We start from the raw sequence: 22,736 nt of genomic DNA on the forward strand, positions 1-22,736 counted from the left end.
GTCAATGCAATAGCTTTGACTTAACGCAAAAACCTAAAAGGAAATCATGAAAATCAAAACCTTTTGTTGTGGATGTTGCAGTTTTCAACATTGCTTCGGAGAAGGGAAAGAATGAAGTACGTAGATGAATGGTCTTCTTTGATGGTTGACTCTTTTTCTTGGCCTTCAATGAGGAAAAGAGCATAGATCCACGAAGAAGATTGTCTTGAAAACAATTAGAAGGCTTAAAACTTGATCTTGAATGCAAAATGGTAGTAGATTAGGTGAAATCTTGATCATGGTTAATAAAATGAGTAAAGATAGGCCACTTATTTATCTCTTACAACATTTCAATGGTTTAAACTTTGGAGGGCCAATAAAAAATCCAAGTATCCCACTAGAATACCAATGTGGGTCCCTGATTCAAATCTCAGCCCAAAACCTAGCGTATAGAGTGTCCACTTGGGTTTAGAATGCTTAGGTTATTGTATACCCACCAACCAAGGCTCAAATTGAAACCATGGTGGATTATAATGTACAAGTGATTTCAAGGTCGAGAAGGGTACTTAAGGCCACAAATGGTAACATAGGGCCCATGTAGGCTAATAAATGATTGAATAGGAGAAAATAATAAAGGAGCACATCTAGAAGTATTGAGTTTTGATGACATTGAAATGATGTAGGATCCAAATTTGAGTTTAGGTGACCATTCAGTGCCATATGAACTCCTATTATGTATGTTAAGATAAAAAAAACACTAAGGTAGGTACTAAATGATCATGAAATTGTGCACACCTATACAATGCTTGCAATTTATGACAGTACATACTATAAGAGATTGTTGTGGCAAATGAGGGAGGAAAAGAATGCAAGATATTGCAAACAAGAGACGAGAAGAGTCAAGAGAGATTGTAGAGAATTGTCAAGAGTGCAAGAAAGCTTCAATGGATTGAAAAGTGAAAAAGTGAAGGGAAAGATGTCTATGGGCCTCAGATATCTACAGGATGCCATTTTATAAGGTATAGGTGATTTGAAGGTTGGGAAGGGGTATGAAGGCCAGAAATGGTAACATAGGAGAAAATAATAAAGGAGAAAATAATAAAGAAGCACACTTAGAAGTTTTTAATTTTAATGACATCGAGATAGCGTAGGATTCAAATTCGAGTTTAGGTGACCATAAAGTGCTATATGAAGTCATAATATAGATGTTAAGATTAAAAAAATCACTAAGATGGGTGCTAAACGATCATGAAATTGTGCACACCTATAGATTGCTTGCAATTTATGATGGTACTGTTAAGTGTCATTGATGTCAAATAGACTCTTTTCTAGATGAATATCAAACCATGAAATGATTATCTTGTACATACCTGTGTGAATCTGAATACTCTGTTCTTCACATTACTGTTCTGTATAGACTCACAGCAAGCTTTGTATCTAAACAAATATGCGTTGGCTGTAAGATATCTTGTTGATATTATACATAGGGTTGCATATCAGGTGATCGAACAATGTTATACAGACTGGTTATGAATGAAGAACTTACGGCAACTGTTGCATTGTAGTTGGATAGTAAAAGATACACTGGCAGCCTCATGAATATTTAAAAATAAAACTTGTGTGATAATCATTCTTCAAAACGTTTGACAAAGAACTATAGGAAACAAATTTTGTTTAGAATTGCCAATAAATATATTCACAAGGCACTGCAGATGTAATTTTATTTGGTCACGTAAAAGAAAGTAATAAAAGACAAGGTTCAGAAAGGACAAAAGACAAAACTGGGAAAAGACAAAATTGTGAAAGGACAAAAGAAGTTTGTCTTAATATTTCCTAGTATGAGTTGTGGCAGCCCGATGATAATGAAATCGTCCTATTAAAGTTTTGGTGACACAAAAAAATAATTGAAATGGTGTATTGGTTTATTATTGGTGACGTGTTCCATATTAATATATTTAATATTTGGTTAGAGGACAGTTTTATTACAAAGCAAAGGAAGTTGAATTTCAACTAAATCATCCTCTATATATATTTTGTATTATTGTGTCCATTTAGTATGGTAGAAAAATAGAATATGTTTTGGAGAAGAAGCCAATTACATGAACAAAAAAGGTATTGAGAATATATATTATTAGAAGAGCATACAGATGGAAACAAGTTTTTGAGATTGTATAAAATCAGAGAAGCAGATACATCAGGAACAGAGATCAACACAGAAGTTCAAAAGAAGATTTGTGACAATGTACAAGGGCAGGTATATTTGATTTAGCTGTATGTTGAAATTTGACATGTCACAGGATTTGAAAATTTTATGTTGAAATTTTGAAGAAAATGTCTGTGAAACAATTGTGTTCCTGGTTTGACAGTTATCAGAAGTTCAATTACAGTCTGAATTTTAAGAAGGAGATGTTTTGATGTTCAGTAAAGTGATATCAGATCAAAGCCAAACTTTCAGAAATTCAATTCAATCTTTGTATAGAGATAACATAATGTTTTAAAGAAAATTGGATTGTGTTTTGGATTCTAATTTGTCAATGAGTTGGATACTCATACAGATTAGGTGTGAGTTGGATACTCATACAGATTAGGTGGGTGCTCAGTTTAAAAGAGTTGTAGCTCTGAAAAAGGGGTTGTTGCTCCTAAGGGTTGAAGCCCTTAAAGTTGTATTTGAAGAAAGATTGGTGAGACTGGATTAGGACAGTAGCTCCTAGCAGTCTGGGTGTTGGTGGTTTTTCCCGAGTTGGGTTTCCACGTTATATCTTCTGTACTCTTCTTGTGGATTGTGTTTATTTGATTATTGTTGTTGATATTATGGAACACTGATGAAATATTTAACACAAGTTTAGCAATAAATTAAATTGGCAAAAGATTTCAGTATAATCCTAATTCACCCCCCTCTTAAGATTATTATTGTGTTCTACAGGTACATACTGTTGGTTCTTAAAACTGCAGATCCAAGAGCTTGCCACTTCTCTGATAGGATTTCGCAATCAGTTCTGGCCAACGAACAAGAATCACCTTGATTCCCCTGCACTGCAGGCTCTGCTACACCTAGGCGGGTAGACCTTCACCTCAAACACTAATTGCCCAATTCAAGGCTTTTTCTATAGCGAATTTAAGCTTTGGAGTTCTCCGATTGGCAAGGTCTTTGAACTTGAGTAAAATGAAACTAAATGTTGAGTGTTTGAATTGAATGAATTGTAAAATATTTGTAAATAATGGATTTGATGCTTGTAGGAAGGAAGATATAGATATTATGACTTCAATAATAAAAATGCCAGTGCCTCTGCTCATTCGGGCAATAGAGTCAACTTCAGGGAAGATTTTCACGTACAACTTTATAATGTTCCACGCACTTATGCTGCCAACTTATTCAGACAATAGAGTCAACTTCAATGAAGATTTTCACATACAACTTTATAAAGTTCTACGCACTTATACTGCCAACAATTAAATAATCAAGATGCGATAGATCAAATATATATGCAATCGTAAATTAGTCCAGATTGAACTTTAACTCCTTCGGGAGGGAGAAAAACTAGACATAGATACAAAAACAATTATATATTTCACAATATCTGTGGTGATCAAATTTAAAATGCTAAATGACCATGTCCACTTATCTGACATTAAAATTGCTTACAATTTTTTTAAAAATGGTTATAAAGGACTAATCCACTGCAGTTTAAATCTCCACTCTATTTAGAAATAAACAAAAGATATTTTATTTTATTATAAATAAATGAATTTATATTACTAGTCATATTTAAGCCCTTATTCCTCCATACAAATAAATATCTTTTTATAAAATGCTTCTCAATGTCGAATATGGATGTCCAAATATGTCTCTGTTTCATCTTACCATTTATTATTTATATGAAAAATATTTTAAAAGAATGTGACCTTTCAAAATTAAAAGTCAAAACCTTACACAAATATAAATCATACCTCTTCGTATATAACTAATCGAGCATATAACCATGGTCCCAGTTAAATTTTATAATTTGACCTTTATGGTTTTAGCCATTCATCATGGCTTGTTTGATGGGAGGGACTTCAAATCTGTGAGCATGGTTTGAATGATTGGGTGATATGTAAATGATTACATTTCTCTCAGACATAGCTGCAGTATATGTGGTAGCACAGATCAAGAATTGATGAAACGATGTTGCCATGTCCCATGACTTGGAAGAGCTTCTGATTTCACTCACCTTCGGCAGTGGATGTATATTCGTGTCCCAACTCTTCTTGCATCATATAATACAGAAACCATGCCATTCATAGAGGAAAGTTACTTTAAAAATGCAACCGCATAGATCCTCATGCATTTGATTAGAGGCAACCTATATCAAACATTTTTGAAGTCGGTGGAATGTTTTCATGACACCAGCTCATCCGCATATGTTACGTGCACGTGGTGTGACATGATTTTTCTTAAGACTTTGATGGCTTCTCCAATTTTTCTTCCATACCATTTATGACTTTGATGATTGGCTCTTCAAATCACATTTCATACTCTTCAGACGATGTTTCTTCTAGTCTTTGTATATGGGTCCCCTATCATTGTTTCTTATTAACATTTATTTCATTTCCTTATATGGCTTCAAACATCGTGGCTTTTCTGATAGTCAATTACTTGTGTTTCAGAAAGAAGTGTTTGAAGTTTGATGGATCGGAAATGGCAATCATAAGGAAAGTCCACGGAAGACTCAAGGATGTGCTTGGTTTCTTCCCAGTGGGCACTCAGAGACTCCCATGTTGGCTTGGACATCTGCAATGAATTTCATCATGGCTTTCTTCACCATCACTGCTCCATTATACCAATAAATCACATCTATAACTCCTTGAGATATTCTGAAGACACCATTTCTTGGCCATAATATCTGTGGAAGAATCATGTGTATCATATCTTCATACACTTAGATATATAGTCAACAGTTTCATCTTCCCTAGACGCTCCCTTCACTCCTAAGTTCTCTTTATAATAACACTGATTTTATTGTGTATTACTACTCTTTTCATAAATCTCATTTGTCAAGTGTGCTTTCATTCCCCCTTGATATATGAGTCATTATTATGTGGGCATGGAGGCCTTAATTTGTAAAACAAATTTAGGTCCCATCACATACTATAGGAGATTGTTGTGGCAAAGGAGGGAGCAAGAGAATGCAAGATATTGCAAACAAGAGACAAGAGGAATGAAGAGAGATTGTAGAGAGCTTTGAAGAGTGCAAGAGAGCTTGAATATATTGAAAAGTGAAAAAGTGAAGGGTGTAACATCAAATTTTTCTACCCATATATTTACCCATTCATTTAATATTCACATAAACAAAATTTACATATTTGCATGCAAGGGATTATTAGTTATAATAGATTAACTGAATTTCCGATATTGCCTTAACTAACAAATGAATTAGAGAAAACATAATCTGATGAGTGCATTTATAAACTATCTTCATAACTAACCATTACATAATCAAAGAGAGATCATTTCCTACTCAATATAATCTGAAAGAAAGTAATTGCAACAATCACATAATAATTGCATAACTAACTAAAGATGAATACACATAAAAGGAGCAAAAGTACCTTATGTGTATGTACATGTATATCTATATATGTACATATACAGGTACATCCATACATACTTACATGTATATGTATATATGTATATATACATGTACATACATACATACATACATACATAATATATGTATGTATGGATGTACCTGTATATGTACATATATACATGTACATATATATATATATATATATATATATATATATACACGTGTCTATATATCTACATGTATATATGTACATATACATGTACACACACACACACACACACACACACACACACACACATATAGCAAAAGTACCTACTAACCAAAAAGGCTAAGAATGCAGTCTTGAACTGTCTTGTGCGAGTCTTGGCATTAGGTGGAGAGGAGAATCATTGTCAGAGGCTTAACCTCCCAACCATGGACCATATGTATCCCTTCTCATTCACATATGAGAATGGCCCTACTCTGTGTGAGATCAGTCACAGGACACCATTTCGTCCTACCAGAGCATCCTGGTGTTGTATCAGCTATACATTCAACTAGACTGTGGAGTCCTTCCCATCATCCCATCCATTTAACTAAAATCTATCTTGACCTCTAATGATCGCAGCAGCAAGTTTGCCACTAACCTACCCTAGCCAGGGATTTACATGGGCACTTTGTACTCGATCACCGCTCAACTTGACAAACAAGACTATATCTTATTGCCCACCATGAGCTGACTCGGTCTACCATTTAAGTTGCTTATGTTTCTTTTAATGTTCGGTTTGTTACTGATTTTCACTTCTCAACTTGCAAGTATTTTTCCACAATCCTTTGATATCAGCCTACACCTTTCATCTCGACCATGCTTGGTCATCCTTGATGATCTCGGATGTGGCTGTCCATTAATTTTTAATAATCCTGTTTGCCACAGTCCTAAATTCTTTGCTCTGTGGATATTAGAATGTCACACGGCATACAATAATATTATCAACACACTATGAAGGTACATCTTATCTTAGAGGCATATTATTTTATACCTCTGTATAAGAGCATACAGTATAGGTCTTTCCCCAAATTATTTAAGTTCTGAAGGCAAAGTAAATAAACAATATGTATATCAACTCTTAATCAGATTGACTGCATGTATATTTAATTTGGTCGATTCTGATCATAAATTCTATCAGACTGGAAAGCTTAAGCATATTTAGACATCATACATTCATGGATCCTAATCCGGCTGGAACAATTTCAAAACATATTTAAATCTTTCACTCAAAATTAGCTCAATCGCAGAGCTTCATAATCATAAGAATTCGTAATGGAAAAGTGCTTGAGAGATGTATCACCTGGCAGACTGCAAATGCAAGAGTGCATCTAATTTCGACTATCAGATACAAATTGCTGAAGCTAGCCTTGAGCGGCTCCTCATATTGAAATATTTTGATCCTTTGCTACTGCTAAATTCATTAGGTATGATAGAAAGAAGAGTTGCAACGCTTAGAATGGCCACGATAAGTCTCTCTTCCAGCTATGCTTGCTTTAAAATTATAATCCACCAAGAGGAGTTATGTACAAGGTGACTTGAAATGGTGCGGCATAAGTTAAATTCTTGATTTGTAAATTCAAGGGCCAAAAATAAAAAGCCAATGAACTCTAAAATAATGATGCATTGACATAAGATGAAAATAATAATTTACTCCTTACGTTTTATTATAACGGTACTTAGTATATTTACATATATTTGTGTGTGTAACATACAAATATACATATATACCAAATATATGTATTTTTGTGTATACATTGTATTCTTAGTATACATATACATACATGTACGTCATATTTGAATATACACATACATACATATACATGTATGTGATGAAATATTGTCATTGATGTCAAAGGTATAAAGAAGTTATCATTGAGGTCAAAGTGAAAGCATGAGATTATTGTTGATCAGCACAAGATTGATCAGTGAAGTCATTATTATTGGCAAAGATATATGTCATACATAAATGCCCAGAGGAGCTGAGAATGCAAAAGATAACTAAGAAAATCCTAAATAAGAAAAGAAGATTTAAATATAGGTTGGATGAAGTATATAGATAAAGTCATAAATGAAGTTTAGATGAAGATTGCACATATATACATTAAAAACCAAGTAAAATAATAGAGATGAAATCATTACAAAATATGATGGATATACTTAATACAAGCATATACGTTGGTCATCACATGTACCTACAATTCAATATAAAGGAGTGACTGTGCAGCAATGATAATCTTGAGAGCAATGATCACACATGGAGATTTATAATATGTGAAGTAGCGGTTTAAGACTAAGCAGTGCTCTGTCAGCAACTTATCAAATGTGATTATGTTTAACAGAGTAAGAAATAAACGATGAGTGTATAGAGGTGAAGACGGTAATAAGAAGATGATTCTAATATGTTCAAATGCTATTAGCAGAATCATCAGAAATAATAGAGGACATCAGATACACTACTAACGACCCTGTAAGCAGCCTACATACCTGCCATGTCATCAAAGACTACGAATGAGACATACATCACTGGGAGTCTTGGTTGTATATCATAAACAAAGCTAGCAGTGACTATTTGTGACAACTTGGAATGAAATAATAGTGAAGCAAATTTATTCTGGTTCTATCACATAAATGACCATGCCAAAAGGAATTAAAAATGATAATAAATATTTGTGCACTGATAATCAACCATCCTGAAACAAAAGCCGTGGTCCCAGCAACGATGGAAATCTGGATGTAAGGTTGTGAAGGTCGACTATACCAGAACGTATATTCATTGGCAGAGACATTATATGGACAAGCACCGAACAAATGCTACAGGAACACCATCGGGTTTTGAAGTCTACAGTCATCATCAAAATGCCATTGGGTTTGAAAATAAAAGGAGACATACATCACTGGGTTTCAAACAGTAGCAACAACTGAAATGAAGTAGCGTTAATAGAGTTTGTGCATGGTCTCAAAGAGTTTTTAATCAGAAATAGAATATGCTTGAGAAGGATCACATGCCTAAGCTGTAAAAGACAAGGAGTCGTCGGAGACTAAAGTTGTTGAATTGAATAGGGTGTGCGCCCAGCGTTGAAACTTATTACAGCATGAAGACATCTAATGTGTTAATAATAATTCATTCACTGCTGCAGAGAAGTCCACGTAATGCTGGCTGAATATATACAAAGCCAGAACAGAATGAGTTTATGTTATAAGCAAAATCAGGATAGTAAAGACAGAGTCCGATTTATTGATAAATTAAGAAAGTCTTGGCAGATTCATAAGATGTGATTGAGAAACATTAGATAATCAACAGCAATTAGTAAAGGGTATCATGATCATCAAACAACAAGTAATAACGGCAAATACTTGAACTGAAAGAAATCAAATTAGAAAGTCCGAGTCGGTGATAAGATACAAAAGACAAGGTTAAGACAATCACAAAATAGAGTAATATAAATAATGTTTATTATTTATATTTATGAAGAAATACAATCATAAAAAAAGGCATGATTATTTCAATGTAGAAATGCAATTAAAAAATAAGTGAACGGTGTAAAGAGGATAGTATCAAAGTTCAAACTAATTTTTTTTGTTTGGAAGAACTATGACCTTTCAGTTTGAAAAGTCACACCCATATGTGGAGTACAAATAATAAATCAGTTTTGAAGAAGAAAATGAGAAATGTAATGAGCAGAAGATAACTGTCAGTGGTCGTGTGAAGGTAGAACAGATGTGAGAGTGAAAGTTATACGATTTGAGTAAAAGAGTGCAGAATATATTGTATATATTTATTTGATATATATATATATATATATATATATATATATATATATATATAAATTAAAAAACATGAGATAGAAGAGAATATAAGATTATTTAAATATTGAAAAGGAGATATTTATGCTAATTTAAATATATAAAGTATAAACAGATGTAAAGAGGATTTGTGCAAGGAAAAAATATTAAGAAGAGAATAAAGGAGTTATTTAATTGTCCATCATTAGTTAAGTAAACAACATTTTTGAGGTGGAATAGAAGTTGTGTGCAGTAGGTTGGTGCTCACGAAGACAATAGTGGGGATTGGTGCTTCTAGTAGGTTGGAGCCTGCGAAATGTGGGAGTTGGAGCTTCGAGTGAGTCGGTGCTCATAAACATAGGGGTTGGAGCCTCTAGTAGGTCAAAGCCTAAAATACATTGTAAAAGGACAAAGTTTATATAAAAGCATTTATTGTCGTGGTTTTCTCCCGCATTGGGTTTCCACACAAAACATTGTGTCAACTTGTTCATGTGCATAGTTGTTAATTTGAACATTTGATATTAATAGTTTGGAGAAAAGTTTTTAATTGGCAAATTTCCTATTTATACTGATTCACTCCTCCCTAATATAATCGTGTGCTCTTCAGTATGTACAAGTACAAATATATGTAAGTACCATGGGTACTATTATACTATAACATGTCTAACATTACAAGAAGGATTTAGATTGACCCATTTCTTAAAGGTAAAAATTGTTCTTAATTTGTTTTAATGTTCAAGTGAAAATTAATATATCTTAGTAAATTTGTTGATCTGTGGATTCGTGGTATACGCTTGCTTGCCTAGCTCATTTTCACACGGCCATGGTGGTTAGGACTCATACATGTTGGCTCAGTGATAGGTTGGTGTCCTTGTGCCCAATTCCCTCTTTGGCAATGCTTCCCCCTTTCATTGCACTCTTGCAAGACGAAATCTATCATGGTAATAGGATATACTGTTAAAAAAAAATCTAGTTATTATACTTAATAACCAATTTAATGAATCATTTCCAAATCTTATAGTAGCATAAAAACTAATGCACACCTTCCATTTCTCATGAACATTACAAATAACAGATGTTCCCATTCATAAATAAAAAATGAGTAACTAATTTAACCGACCATTTTGGGTTGGTGTGAAAAATCAACGGCTAGATAAAAAATTTCAAGGTCACAAAATAGGGGATGTAACATACCCTTGCCCCCCTTTTTGTGTTTCATTGTCCTTGATGTATATTGCAATTAAATACACAAGGATATCCATAATGAAGAAATAGCTGTTATGCAACCCCAAAGAGCGTCATTTCATAGTGACACAAAATTACAAAATAATATTATCAACCATAGTTCATATTCTTGAAAAAGAAGATGGAGAATTTTTGGAAGATCTCATCATAATCTTCCCAAGTAGCATTTTCTTCAGCATAGTGGTCCCACTGGACCTTGCATGACGTCTCATTTTTGTAAGCGGAGCTTACGCATCTTGAGTATTTTGAGTGGCTCTATTTCCACCACCTCTGGGCCTCGTACTTGCAAGAGATTCTAGTTAATAACATGCTCATTATTGGCTATATACTTCTTAAGATATGATATGTGAAAACACATTATGCACCTAGGCAAGGATTGGAGGTAGGGAAATTCTGTAGGCCACAAAATTTACGTCTTCCAATACTTCAAAGGGTCCCACATATCTTGGGGCCAGCTTGGTGTTCTTACTGAACTTGATAGTACTTTTTTTGGGTTTTACATTTAGGAGAACCTTTTCTCCCACTTTAAATTCTCTGGGAGTCCTCTTAGCATCTACATAAATCTTTTGTCGGTCGTTTTTCTCTTTTAGCCTTTGATGAAATTGAACTACCTTTTCTTCCATTTCAAAAAGCATCTGAGGACCGACAATGACTTGATCCTCAATTATGTTCCAACTTACAGGTGTCCTACACTTACACCCATACAAGGCCTCAAATGGTGCCATCTTAATAGCGGACTGCTGTGAGCTATTGTAAGAAGATTCAACCAAGGGAAGATACATCTCCCAACAATATTGTTTATCCATGCAGTATACCGTTAGAAGGTCTTCTAGTACTTGGTTCACTCTTTCTGTCTAGCCGTCAGTTTCTAGATGGTAAGTTGAACTAATATTTAGTTTTGTCCCTAATGCTGAAAACGGGGTTTGCCAAAACTTGGATGTCATTCTAGCATCTCTACTTGAAATAATCATTTTTTGAACTCCATGAAATTTGGAAATCTCTTTTACGAACTTGTGGCCAATTTTTGGTGCCCCATTAGTTAAATTTCCTAGAATGAAATGGGCTACCTTAGTTAATTGATCTACTACCATGAGGATAGTGTTATGCTTGTTTCTGGTCATAGGTAATCATTGGATAAAATCCATGGTGATTATTTGCCATTTCCATTCTGGAACTTCATTTGGGTGTAACAACCTGGCTGGGTACTTGTGCTCAGCCTTGACCTTCTGACGTTTGAGGTAAGTTGCTACAAACTCAACTGTTTCTTGCTTCATGCCTTTTCAAAAGTATAAAGGTTTCATATCAGCTAGCATTTTAGTTCCTCTTGGGTGTCCTGAGTATGGGGCAGCGTGAATTACTCTCAAAATCATTCTCCAAATTTCAGAATCCTTAAGTATGTACATCCTTCCACTATACCTTAAGAGTCCATCTATTTTGAGTTGAAAACCTTCGTATCTGTTTTCATGAGGGTCCCTTAGGAGGGCTTGGCATATTGGATTATAGAAATCATCTCCTCGTAGATTCAGAAGCACTTTCTCTCTAAGTTCGATGTTTATTCTTAGTATAGCGGGGATACGTCCTCACCTACTTAAGGCGTTAGCTACTTGGTCTTCTTTTGCCTTGATATAACGGATCTCAAAATCACAGTCTGCTAAGAATCTATCTTCTTTGGTGAGCATTAAGATTCGATTGAGTGAATATGTACTCCAATCCGTGATGATCTGATCTGAGTTCAAATTGTTTTCCAATTAGGCAATGTCTCCACATTTGTAGAGTGTAAATGGTGGTTGCTAATTCTAAGTCATGTGGTGCATAATTTCGCTCATAGTTCTTTAACTTCCTAGACTCATATGCAATGACTTGGTCTTCTTGCATCAGGACTCCTCCTAATCCTTCTCCCGACGTGTCGATATTAACCACAAAGTGACCCTCAAGGTCTAGCATTCTGAGTATTGGTGTAGTATTAGTTTCTCCTTCAAATATTTGTATCCTACTTGGCATTTCTCCGACCAGACAAACTTCTTACCCTTTTGTTGCAAGGTAGTTAAGGGGTATGCTCTCTGAGAGAAGTACCTAACAAATGTCCTATAGAAACTAGCTAAACCCATGAAGCTTGTGACTTCGGACACATTCCTAGGTACCGAGCATTCCTTGATTGCCTTGATCTCCATGGGATCTATTGCAATTCTTTTCGCCGATATAGTATGCCCTAGATACTGGATTTCCTTTTGATAAAAAAGAGCACTTAGACAAATTCTTGTACATCTTGTGCTCACACAATCTTTGTAGAACTATCTCTTGAGTGTTTTTGGCGGTGCTCCTTATTGCAAGAATAGATAACGATACCAACACAAACTTATCAAGACAATCTTGTAATACACTATTCATAAGGTTCATAAAGGTTGTAGGGGTGTTAGTCAACTCGGAAGGCAAAGGTTCTAAAAGCAGTTTTATGAATGTCTTCCTCCTTAATCTAGACTTAGTGGTAACCTGATTTGAGATCAATTTTAGAAAACATTGCAGCCCCTCTCATCTAATCGAGTAAATCATCAATCCGGGGAAGTGGGTATATATTTTAGATGGTGACCTTGTTGAGCATCCTATAGTCTATGCATAGTCTCATGGTTCTATCCTTTTTCTTAACAAACAACACTAGGACTCCTCAAAGAGAAACACTAGGACGTATGAGCTTTTCATCCAATAACTCCAATTGAACTTGCAACTCCATCAACTATGTAATAGTAATTCTTTAAGGTGCTCTAGATATGGGTTCTTCACTTGGTACCAAGTCTATGGTAAAATCAGATATCCTAGAAGGTGGTAGGCTAGGTAGTTTTTCTAGAAACACATCCTGATAGTTCCTAAGATAGGGGTACTTTTCTGTAAAGGATTCTTTTGTTCCTCTCCTAATCTCACCATCTTCTAGAACATAATCATCTTGATTTACTCTTTCCCGGTTTTCCCTTAGATCCTCTATTCTCATTGCATAGATTTCGCACCCTTCTCCTACATCTCTTAAGTTGCATGGTTGATATTTGACATGTTTTTACTTCATGTAATATTCCTTGAATGCTTACTAGATTTCCTAGGTCATCTAAGCATTCTATTGTCTTTGCTAATCAGTCTACTTTCACCTTATGCTTGCTAAGCCTATTTATCCCTATGATAATATCATAGGACCCCAAAGGTGCTACGTAGAGCTTAACCTTAGTAGAGAAGTTTGGAAGGTCTACCTAACCCTCAAACAAATTTTGGTTTACCTGAGCCTTTAACTGGTTGGCATATTCAACAATTCATGAATTTTCCGTAAATCCAGTTCTTTTTGGAAATCTACTTAGTAATTTTGGAGATATAAAACACTTTGTGGCTCTATTGTCAATTTATATAGAAATGGGGCTTCCATATTTCATACCCAAGGTTTCTATGGGGCGCAATTGCTTCTCTGCTTGACGGTTGTCCAGGGCTGCATGAATCCTCTCTTGGAAGACAGTTCACTGAGATGGAAAGGGAGGACGTGTTTGCTGGTTGGATGTACCCTTACTAGGACACTAGTTGGCATAGTGGTCTCCACCACAAACGAAACAGCCTTTAGCTGGCCCTTTCTTTTTATTTCCTTTGTTGTCATTGCTGTTGTTGGAGTTCCCTTCGAATCTCTACTGTTATTTCCCTTGAAGTTGGGTTTGTTGGTTTTAAAGTCCTTAAAGTTCCTTTTATGAGTTATTGGTTCGGAACTAGATGCGCTCCAATTGGCCTTCCTCTTGTTTTCATGGATGGAATCATCCTTTTTTACCTTTGTTCATAGTGCTAGCACATTTATGGCTCCTCCAATCCTATTATTCAACCCCATGATAAAGTTTTTGACCTTAAAACTCCCATCTTGCTGATAGACATTAACATACGTCAGAAGTCGAGCGAACCTTTCCCAATACCCACTTGCTGTCATGTTCCCTTGCTTGAGGGTTTGAGAATCTAACACTTTATGATCATAAAAGGCCTGAGGTAAGCATCAGTTCTTAAAGATGATGACAAACTTATGCCATGCAATGTCAGTGGTCTTAATGTTCAATTTTGTTTTACTGTTTTCTCACCATGTAGCAACTTACCCACTAAGATGATAGATTCCCCAAACAGCTTTTGAGGACCCTAAGAAACTCTTGATATCGAAATACTTCTCCATTTCTATCAACCACTCCTCAGTGGCATCCCCAGACTCAGATCCTGAAAACCTAGGGGGCTTGATCTTCTTAATATTAGTGGACAACTCATTGAGTATTTTCTTTTTCTTGTGAATTTCCTACTATATTGAGGGGGGGGAGGGTGGGTGGGCAGGGTGGTCTCTTTTCTTGTTCATTGTGAGCAGACAGTTCTGGATCAGCTCTAGGATGGGGTGAAGAATGAGTGTCTTCTCGCCCTAGCCCAAGTTGGGTTACTAGTTCATTCATTCTCTTTTCCATTATCTCCATTCTAGTTTGTGTTTAGTAATACTTGGACCAGCTGGTCCATGGAAACCTGGGAGTGGACCTATTTGGATACCTCATTTTGCACGTTGGGAGTTTCAATGTTTGATTTTGTTTTGATATAAGTTTCCTGAAATATAGTTGATTCATTTGTCAATAATATGTTTTCATGCATATGTTTAGCATTTAAAAGAACGAAAAAATGATAATAATTGTTTAAGTTAGGATATGGCTTGTATTGCTTATTACATTAAAATATTACATGATTGTAAAACAATCAAACCAACATTACATGACCAATGTCCAACTCAGTCAAGTGCACATTTAATACCATCCTTATCAACAAAATCTTCAACATACTTTCTTTAAATCCTCTTCATAATTTATATTGATATAGCACTCATCTAAGTTAGCATAATGTCTAGCCAACTAAGACTTGACATCAATGAAAATATAACAACTGATATAACTCTTTTATATACATTCATAGCATCATCAGTTACATTATCACTTGGGGCTAACAATCTCCCCCTTTGGCATTGATGGCGAAGCATAGCATATGATTTTACATTACAAAACATTACATAAGATAATCAAATGTATGCATTGACAACATTACAACTTTTCAACTCTTTTATCTTCAACAAGAGGTTCTCTGTGATTCAGTCTATATCTTCAACAACATCTCTCATCTTCAACATTCTCCCCCTTAGGATATGAACTTTCTCAGTTCAACAGCAACATTCAGGCACAAGACACCACCTCATCGTGCCACCTAAGTATCCTGGTGTTATAGTGTTAACTATACAACCGACTAGACTGTGGAGTCCTTCCCGTCAACCTATCCATCTAAATGCAAGCTATCCTGACCTTTAATGATCACAACAGCAAGTTTGCCACTAACCTACCCTAGCCAGGGATTTACATGGGCACTTTGTACCCGATCACCCACTGCTTGACTTGACAAACAAGACTATACCCTATTGCCCACCATGGGCTGACTCAGTCTACCATTTAGGTTTCTTATGTTTCTTTGAATGTTTAGTTTGTTATTGATTTTCACTTCTCAACTTACAGGTATTTTCCCACAATCCATTGATATCAGCCTGCACCTTTCCTCTCGACCATGCTTGGTCATCCTTGATGATCTTGGGTGTGGCTGTCCATAAATTTTTAATAATTCTGTTTACCACAGTCATAAATTCTTTGCTCAACTTGGGCCTTATGTGGATATTAGAATGTCACATGGCATACAATAATATTATCAACACACTATGAAGGTACCTCATCTTATCTCAGCGGCATATTATTTTTTACCTCTGTATAAGAGCGTACAGTTTAGGTCTTTCCCCAAATTATTGAAGTTCTGAAGGCAAAGTAAATAAACAACATGTATATCAACTCTTAACCAGACCAGCTGCATGCATACTTAATTTGGTCCATTCTGATCATAAATTCCTATAAGCTAGTTACCATTATTATTGATGACATATCCTTGAGCTAACCCCAATGTGTACTTGTTAGTTGTATGAGACACAATCACTTGTGTATGTGTAACACAAATCGAAGCTAGCCACGTGTATAGGTGCTGTATGCTTCTGCCAACCATTATGTGGACAGCAATGGTGGAACGATATATTTGCAATGTGATTTTGACATTTATATGTTTGTGCACTAATGACTCGTACGGAACAAACCCCTGATTGGACCCTGCTATCATTCTGTTGTAATTGGACCGATTTGAAAGCATAAGCTCAATGAATAGTTGTGATTTAAAAGTGAGACTAGAGATAAAACATCCCACCCCCCGCCCCGCCAAAAAATAAAAATAAAAATTCCATGCATCCACATACTGGGTTTTTATATACACACCTGTAGCTGCATCTGAACCAATAACTTAGCTTAAAACAGATTATTAATATTAGTGCGTTGAGTACATAGGAGATAAATCTTACCAAGAAAAACACAGAGAATGACAAAATTGTAATGGATGCAATGAAAATCAGCAGCAAGAATTTACTATTCTTGATTTGCGTTGTATATGGACAATTTACATTTACGTTAATAAAATAAATGTACCCACATCCGTACTCATGTCCGAACCAGTGACTTAGCTTAAAACAGATTATTACTATTAGTACAGAGTACATAGGAAATAAATGTTACCGAGAAAAACACAGAGAATGAACAGCAAGAATTTACTATTCTTGATTAGTGTTATACATGGGCAATTTACATTAATGTTAATAATTTTTTCTGATAAAAAAACGGTGTCAGTTTTGTTTACATGGACATTTCAAATCACACTTGTTATCATCTTGATTATGGGATCATGGAGTGTGACCCAAATTGATGATGCAAACAAAACTGACAGTTTTTCTTAGAAGCGTACATTAGCCTAATGGACTGGAAATCTTATATACACTATTTTATATTCATATTATTATTCTCACGTGCAGGAATTTCAGCTGTCATGTCTGTTGGCCTTATATAGATAATGATGAAGGATAATGTCCCTGTGACCTAAATTGTTGATGTAAACAAATCTGACAGTTTTTCTTAGAAGCTTTCATTGTTATAATTGACTGGAAATCTCAATCACATCATGGATAATTGCTATTTACTAGATGGAGGCTTAAAAATATCTACTGAAGCCGTAATTTGAATTTTTCCTTATTATGCTTTATGCTTTTTGGACAATCGTTGCATGCTCTATTTATTCTATGATAAAATAGATATTGGAGAACTATGCTATCATGCACCTTCTTTGAGTAGGTAAACATGAGTATCTCTCATCTTTCACTTGGGCAAGCCTTTAAGATATTGTATGCCTATTAATTTTTTCAGCTCTTGTAATTGAGTAGTCCTTGCATTATAAAATAATTCTTACAAGGTTTGTTTTGTCACTTACGAATTTTAAACCTTGGATTTTTCTGGAGCTTAAGTGTGGCATTACTATCTTTTGCAGATGTGATATTTATGTTCATACTAATCATGGTGTTGTGAGAAAATTGAATGTGCGACACCAATGGAAGTCCCGGATTGTCCAGTATGTTGGGACAGGTTTGATGTCAATAATCATATACCTCGTTTGTTATACTGTGGGCACACAGTATGTCAGCTCTGCTTGGAATACCTCCCAATTGACACCAGTCTTGGACAAAGATGGATTCGTTGCCCAGAATGTCGCATTCCATGTGTGTGGAGGGGTGTTCAGCAGCTGCCTAAGAACTATATACTGCTACATGCATTGGATTCATTTCCAGATACAGACAGAGGGCAATCCATGGCAGATTTGGTTTCAATTTTTCTGTCACACATGCACATTTTATTTCCCTTTCCCAACATTGTTTGGGTAGATGGTATGACATCTCAGAGGTTGTTCAAGCAAAAGGTTTGGGAACTGGTTAAACTCACAAGCATTGCAGCATTGGTCTTCTTGTTTGTTCCAATGTCCTTCATGCATGTACTGTTAGCATGGTGGACTGCTGCAATTGGGTTCCTCATTTTCTTGTGGTTAACTGTAGCAGGTGCTGGATTTTGTATTTTCATATTTTTTATCTGGTGTTCCTATAAAGTTTTGTCCGGTGTTTGTAAATACTATAAGTTCATTTTCAAGGAGACAAGAATTTTGTTTAAATCAATTCTTTCTTTCTCTAATCTCCCTTGACAGATGAGATTTAACATAGATTGAGCATCACTGTGTGCTCGTCCGTACTACATATTCCGACACTTAAGTGAGTACACGAGTATGCTAAAAATTTGCACCAATGTCTGAGTATTTTTCATTAAGTGTAAGTTCCTCTATTTTATAAAGTTCGCTCTTCATCATTTGTCAGATCTTTGACAGTTTATGTTTGCATAAAATATATTTATAGATGCGATATGAAATTCATATTGTTCTGGCCAACTATGATTTCGCATACATCCCAGAGGTGCCAAAAGCAGGTATTTGATACAGTTCTAATCAAGATTGGGACAACGGCGCTTCATTAGGTGATGTACATACACTGTATTCTTTGGAAACCAAAGATTGATAAAAGAGTGAGTTTTGAGTGGAAGATTTTCGCTGTTTGCCTTTTACGTATATGGAATGTTGCGAACTGCAAGATGTATGATGTTGGCAAAATGTCTGCTTAATTTCTTGAATACCACTTATTTGGATAGCTCGGTGTTTCCTAATGTAAGTTTGGGGAACTTATTTCCTTCTGTTTTTGAAATGTGTTGGTTACATCTAATCTTTGTTCGTTTAGATATATTCATTCGGTTTTCAGCGGCAGGCATTTTTTAAAGTTTCAAAAATTTCTTAAATTTGTTGTTTTGGATCAACTAAGACGTGGGCCCTGAAGGGTCCCATGCCAAAACAGATAGCTGGAAGACCGAGGCTTAAAGCCTTAACATACAAAATAAAACTGCTAAGTGCCCATCTAACCTGAAATATATCTAGGTATAAGCAAAGCTACCCCTTAGATATGATGTCTCGGGATCTTAGATTCATCTGATAGGGATTATTTGATTGTTTTCTGGATTTGATTGTGTGATTGTGTGAGCTGTCTTTTTCATCAACTTTTCCGATGACACTCATTGATCCAACATCAGAATGCAAGAGAAGAAAGGAGAAAGAAAACAATATTATGTTTCATTTTTTTTCCCCTACTCTTCTCCTCTTCTATCATCTTCTATCTTGATGATAGATCATAGAATGCAATCTGAAACATTGACAATAAAAAACTGCTCACACAATGGAAACAAGAAATCAAGCAAATAATACACAGATGGAACTTTTCTCAAAAGATCAATTTGTGATTGGAAGCCAAAACCCCAGTTCTAACTATCCAAAACACGCATTAACAAATTCTGTTTGATTTCCCCTACCAGGTAGATGCAGCAACTTAAACTAAATTTTGAATCAGGTCAAATGAGGGATACTGTCAACAGCCCATATAGAAGGCAAACTAACATCCTCAAATAGACCAGCACAACAATCCGAAGGACACAATTAAGTAAAATGTAGAACTACCCTCAAACAAATTTCATATTACTTTACATAACCACATTGATACGAGTCACGACCTTGATACATGTTTGAATTGAACAAGGGTACAAATGTAACTCAATTTGTTTGCATGAATTCAATGCTATCAATAGGTTGTTTTATAATACCTAAGCTTATCTCACTAAGAATAACCACCTACTTTGTTATGGAGTTACTAATAATTCGTAACAAGATATTACAGTGAAAGGACCTCAATCCAATAACAACCCTTACAAGGTTGTTTGATTTGTTAGGTCTAATAACAATGTACAATTATCTAATATATAATGCTAATGTTCCCATGTCACTAATTTCTAATATATATCGATTAAATATTTGAGTAAAGCAAGTTTCTTTCACTATTATCTTCCTATTTTTCATTTGACTTCTCAAATAAAAAATAGCTATAATATTTGTATCTTTTAAGTAATCGAGTTTATTGGCATCTTCCTAGTTTTCATTTGACTTTGCCTCATAGCATAATTATCTCTCAACCACCTAATTATGACATATTCTTATGAAATTAATGTTCTACACCTCAAATTAATGTGAGCTTTCCAAAAATTCTGAATTAGATTTTAAAATTGAATTTGGAATCTTCTATCTTATTTGGAGTGTTCAAATTGTGTGTGTTAAAATCATGAGTGTAGATCAAAACAAAAACTAAACAAGAGACGCAATGCGTCGAAGTTCTTGCCAATAATTGGAAAAGAAGGAAAATAGAGATTTATATATGGAAAGGAAGGATAGAAAGAGAGAGGTAAAAGAGAGAATGATATGTTATTATAAGGACAAGTAAAGGTAGAATAATAGAGAGAGTTGAAGGGAACTTAAAAAATATTAATAATTATAATATTTAAAAAAATATATAAATAACAATAGAAATTTTATTATATGAATGAACTACTTATTTCTACCAATTCAATTCAATTATAAGTTGAAATATTAAATTTTTTAAAAAAATGTTGATTAGTTAATTCAAACTACCAAAATATCTAGTAAGTAGGTAGTATTAGTTTAACAATTTGTAAAATGATATTAAAAAAATTAGAGCAAGATTGTAAAATAGTAGTTAGTAAAACATAGTTTAAACTTAAAGAAATAACATTTTACAATTGGCAAAAATAAACATCAATGTAAAACTAATAAATATATTTAAAATAAGAAATAAGAAATATTTAACTCTATACATAAGAAAAATAAATTGTGATAGTTAATATTGATTAGACATTATTTTTGTTCAAAGTGGTGTGAGGTGGAAGATAAAAATATTATTTTTTGAAAATCTAATGAACAGGTACAAATGTGGAAAATATTAAGTTGTAGATTAGACATCATTTTTGTTCAAAGTGGTGCCACGTAGAACATAAAAATATTACTTTTTTGAAAATCTAATGAACATGTCACAAATGTGGAAAAGATAAACTTAGAATTAATGCATGATAAAGTTGTTAGAAAATATTTGTATTTTTGTTAGAGAAAATTGAATTTTCTCCTTACCAAAAATAGAATGGTCCAATAGAGTGAATGAAAAATATGATTTATAAAATAATGAAAAATTAGAAAAAGATATAAACATTTGAAATTCTTTTTAATATTTAAATCCTATGAATTGATTGGTCAATTTAATTGAAAAATTGAATTGCATGAAAGCAATAGTATTCTGCCTTTGGCATGAACTGATAATAGAAAGTCATGTCAAAGTATCAAAAGTGCACATATTCTAATTGCTATTGTACAACCCACAAAAACAATTTTTAACATTATAGCTACAATAACTATTTCATTGTAAGTTTTATTTGTCTAAATACCAAAACAAGAATTACAATTTATTTGTTATTGTACAACCCACAAAAACAATTTTTAACATTATAGCTACAATACCTATTTCATTGTAAGTTTTATTTGTCTAAATACCAAAACAAGAATTACAATTTATTTGTCTAAATACCGAAACAAGAATTACAATTGAATATGAATGTACATAAGATGGCATGGTCACAATACAAAGCTTACTTATTTACTTCTTTCTAAAGATTTGGTTAAACATCATGTTTATTTTTGAGACTCTGACCATAAGAAACATAAGAAAAAAATTAGAATTATTTAGAAAAGAAACATAAGGAAAAAAACATTAGAACTATTTGTAGAGGAATTGAATATCACTAGAAAATGGTCATCTTTATATTATATAAAATCTTATATGATATGCTTTTGATAATATTTAATTCCTTCTTAAACTTTAAAAATTGTAATCAATAATTATTTTTTAGAAATTGTTTTGGTGCCTATTTAACATGGCCATGTTCTTGTATCAAACCTTATAGGAACTATTTTCTTTCACATTTTATAAAAATACTAATTCATAGGTACCATCCCATTTAACATCATATTTTTAGAAGTTTGAAATATAAGATGATTGTAATATTGCTATCAAGATTTAATTGTGTAGTTTTTTAGTCAAACCCATGATTCATGATTAATGATTCACACAAATCCATCTCTCATGAGAATAAATAAAACATGATCTAGGTGTTTCACCTCTGTGACTATCATCACTTTGGTAGTCTCTATCACATTAATTAATTTATGTAAAAAACAAATATCATAATCTAAAGTTTATCTGATGTTTGATTTTA

The 22,736-nt window shown here is 34.1% G+C and overlaps 1 protein-coding gene across 1 annotated transcript in view; it reads left to right on the top strand.

Annotated features, from left to right (window-relative positions):
* The window catches only part of LOC149528150 (uncharacterized), a 51,545-nt gene extending 32,652 nt beyond the window's left edge, over positions 1 to 18,893 (top strand). The window contains exon 2 of the mRNA XM_089810848.1: positions 18,031 to 18,893. Coding sequence (XP_089666974.1) covers positions 18,091 to 18,732 — 642 coding nt within the window. The 5' untranslated portion in view covers positions 18,031 to 18,090 and the 3' untranslated portion in view covers positions 18,733 to 18,893. The remainder of the gene's footprint in view (positions 1 to 18,030) is intronic.
* Positions 18,894 to 22,736: the final 3,843 nt, after the last annotated feature.

Source organism: Cupressus sempervirens, chromosome 11 (assembly GCF_028749045.1).
Source record: "Cupressus sempervirens isolate cs-2001-9-10 chromosome 11, ASM2874904v1, whole genome shotgun sequence".
In the NCBI taxonomy this organism is placed as follows: Eukaryota; Viridiplantae; Streptophyta; class Pinopsida; order Cupressales; family Cupressaceae; genus Cupressus; species Cupressus sempervirens.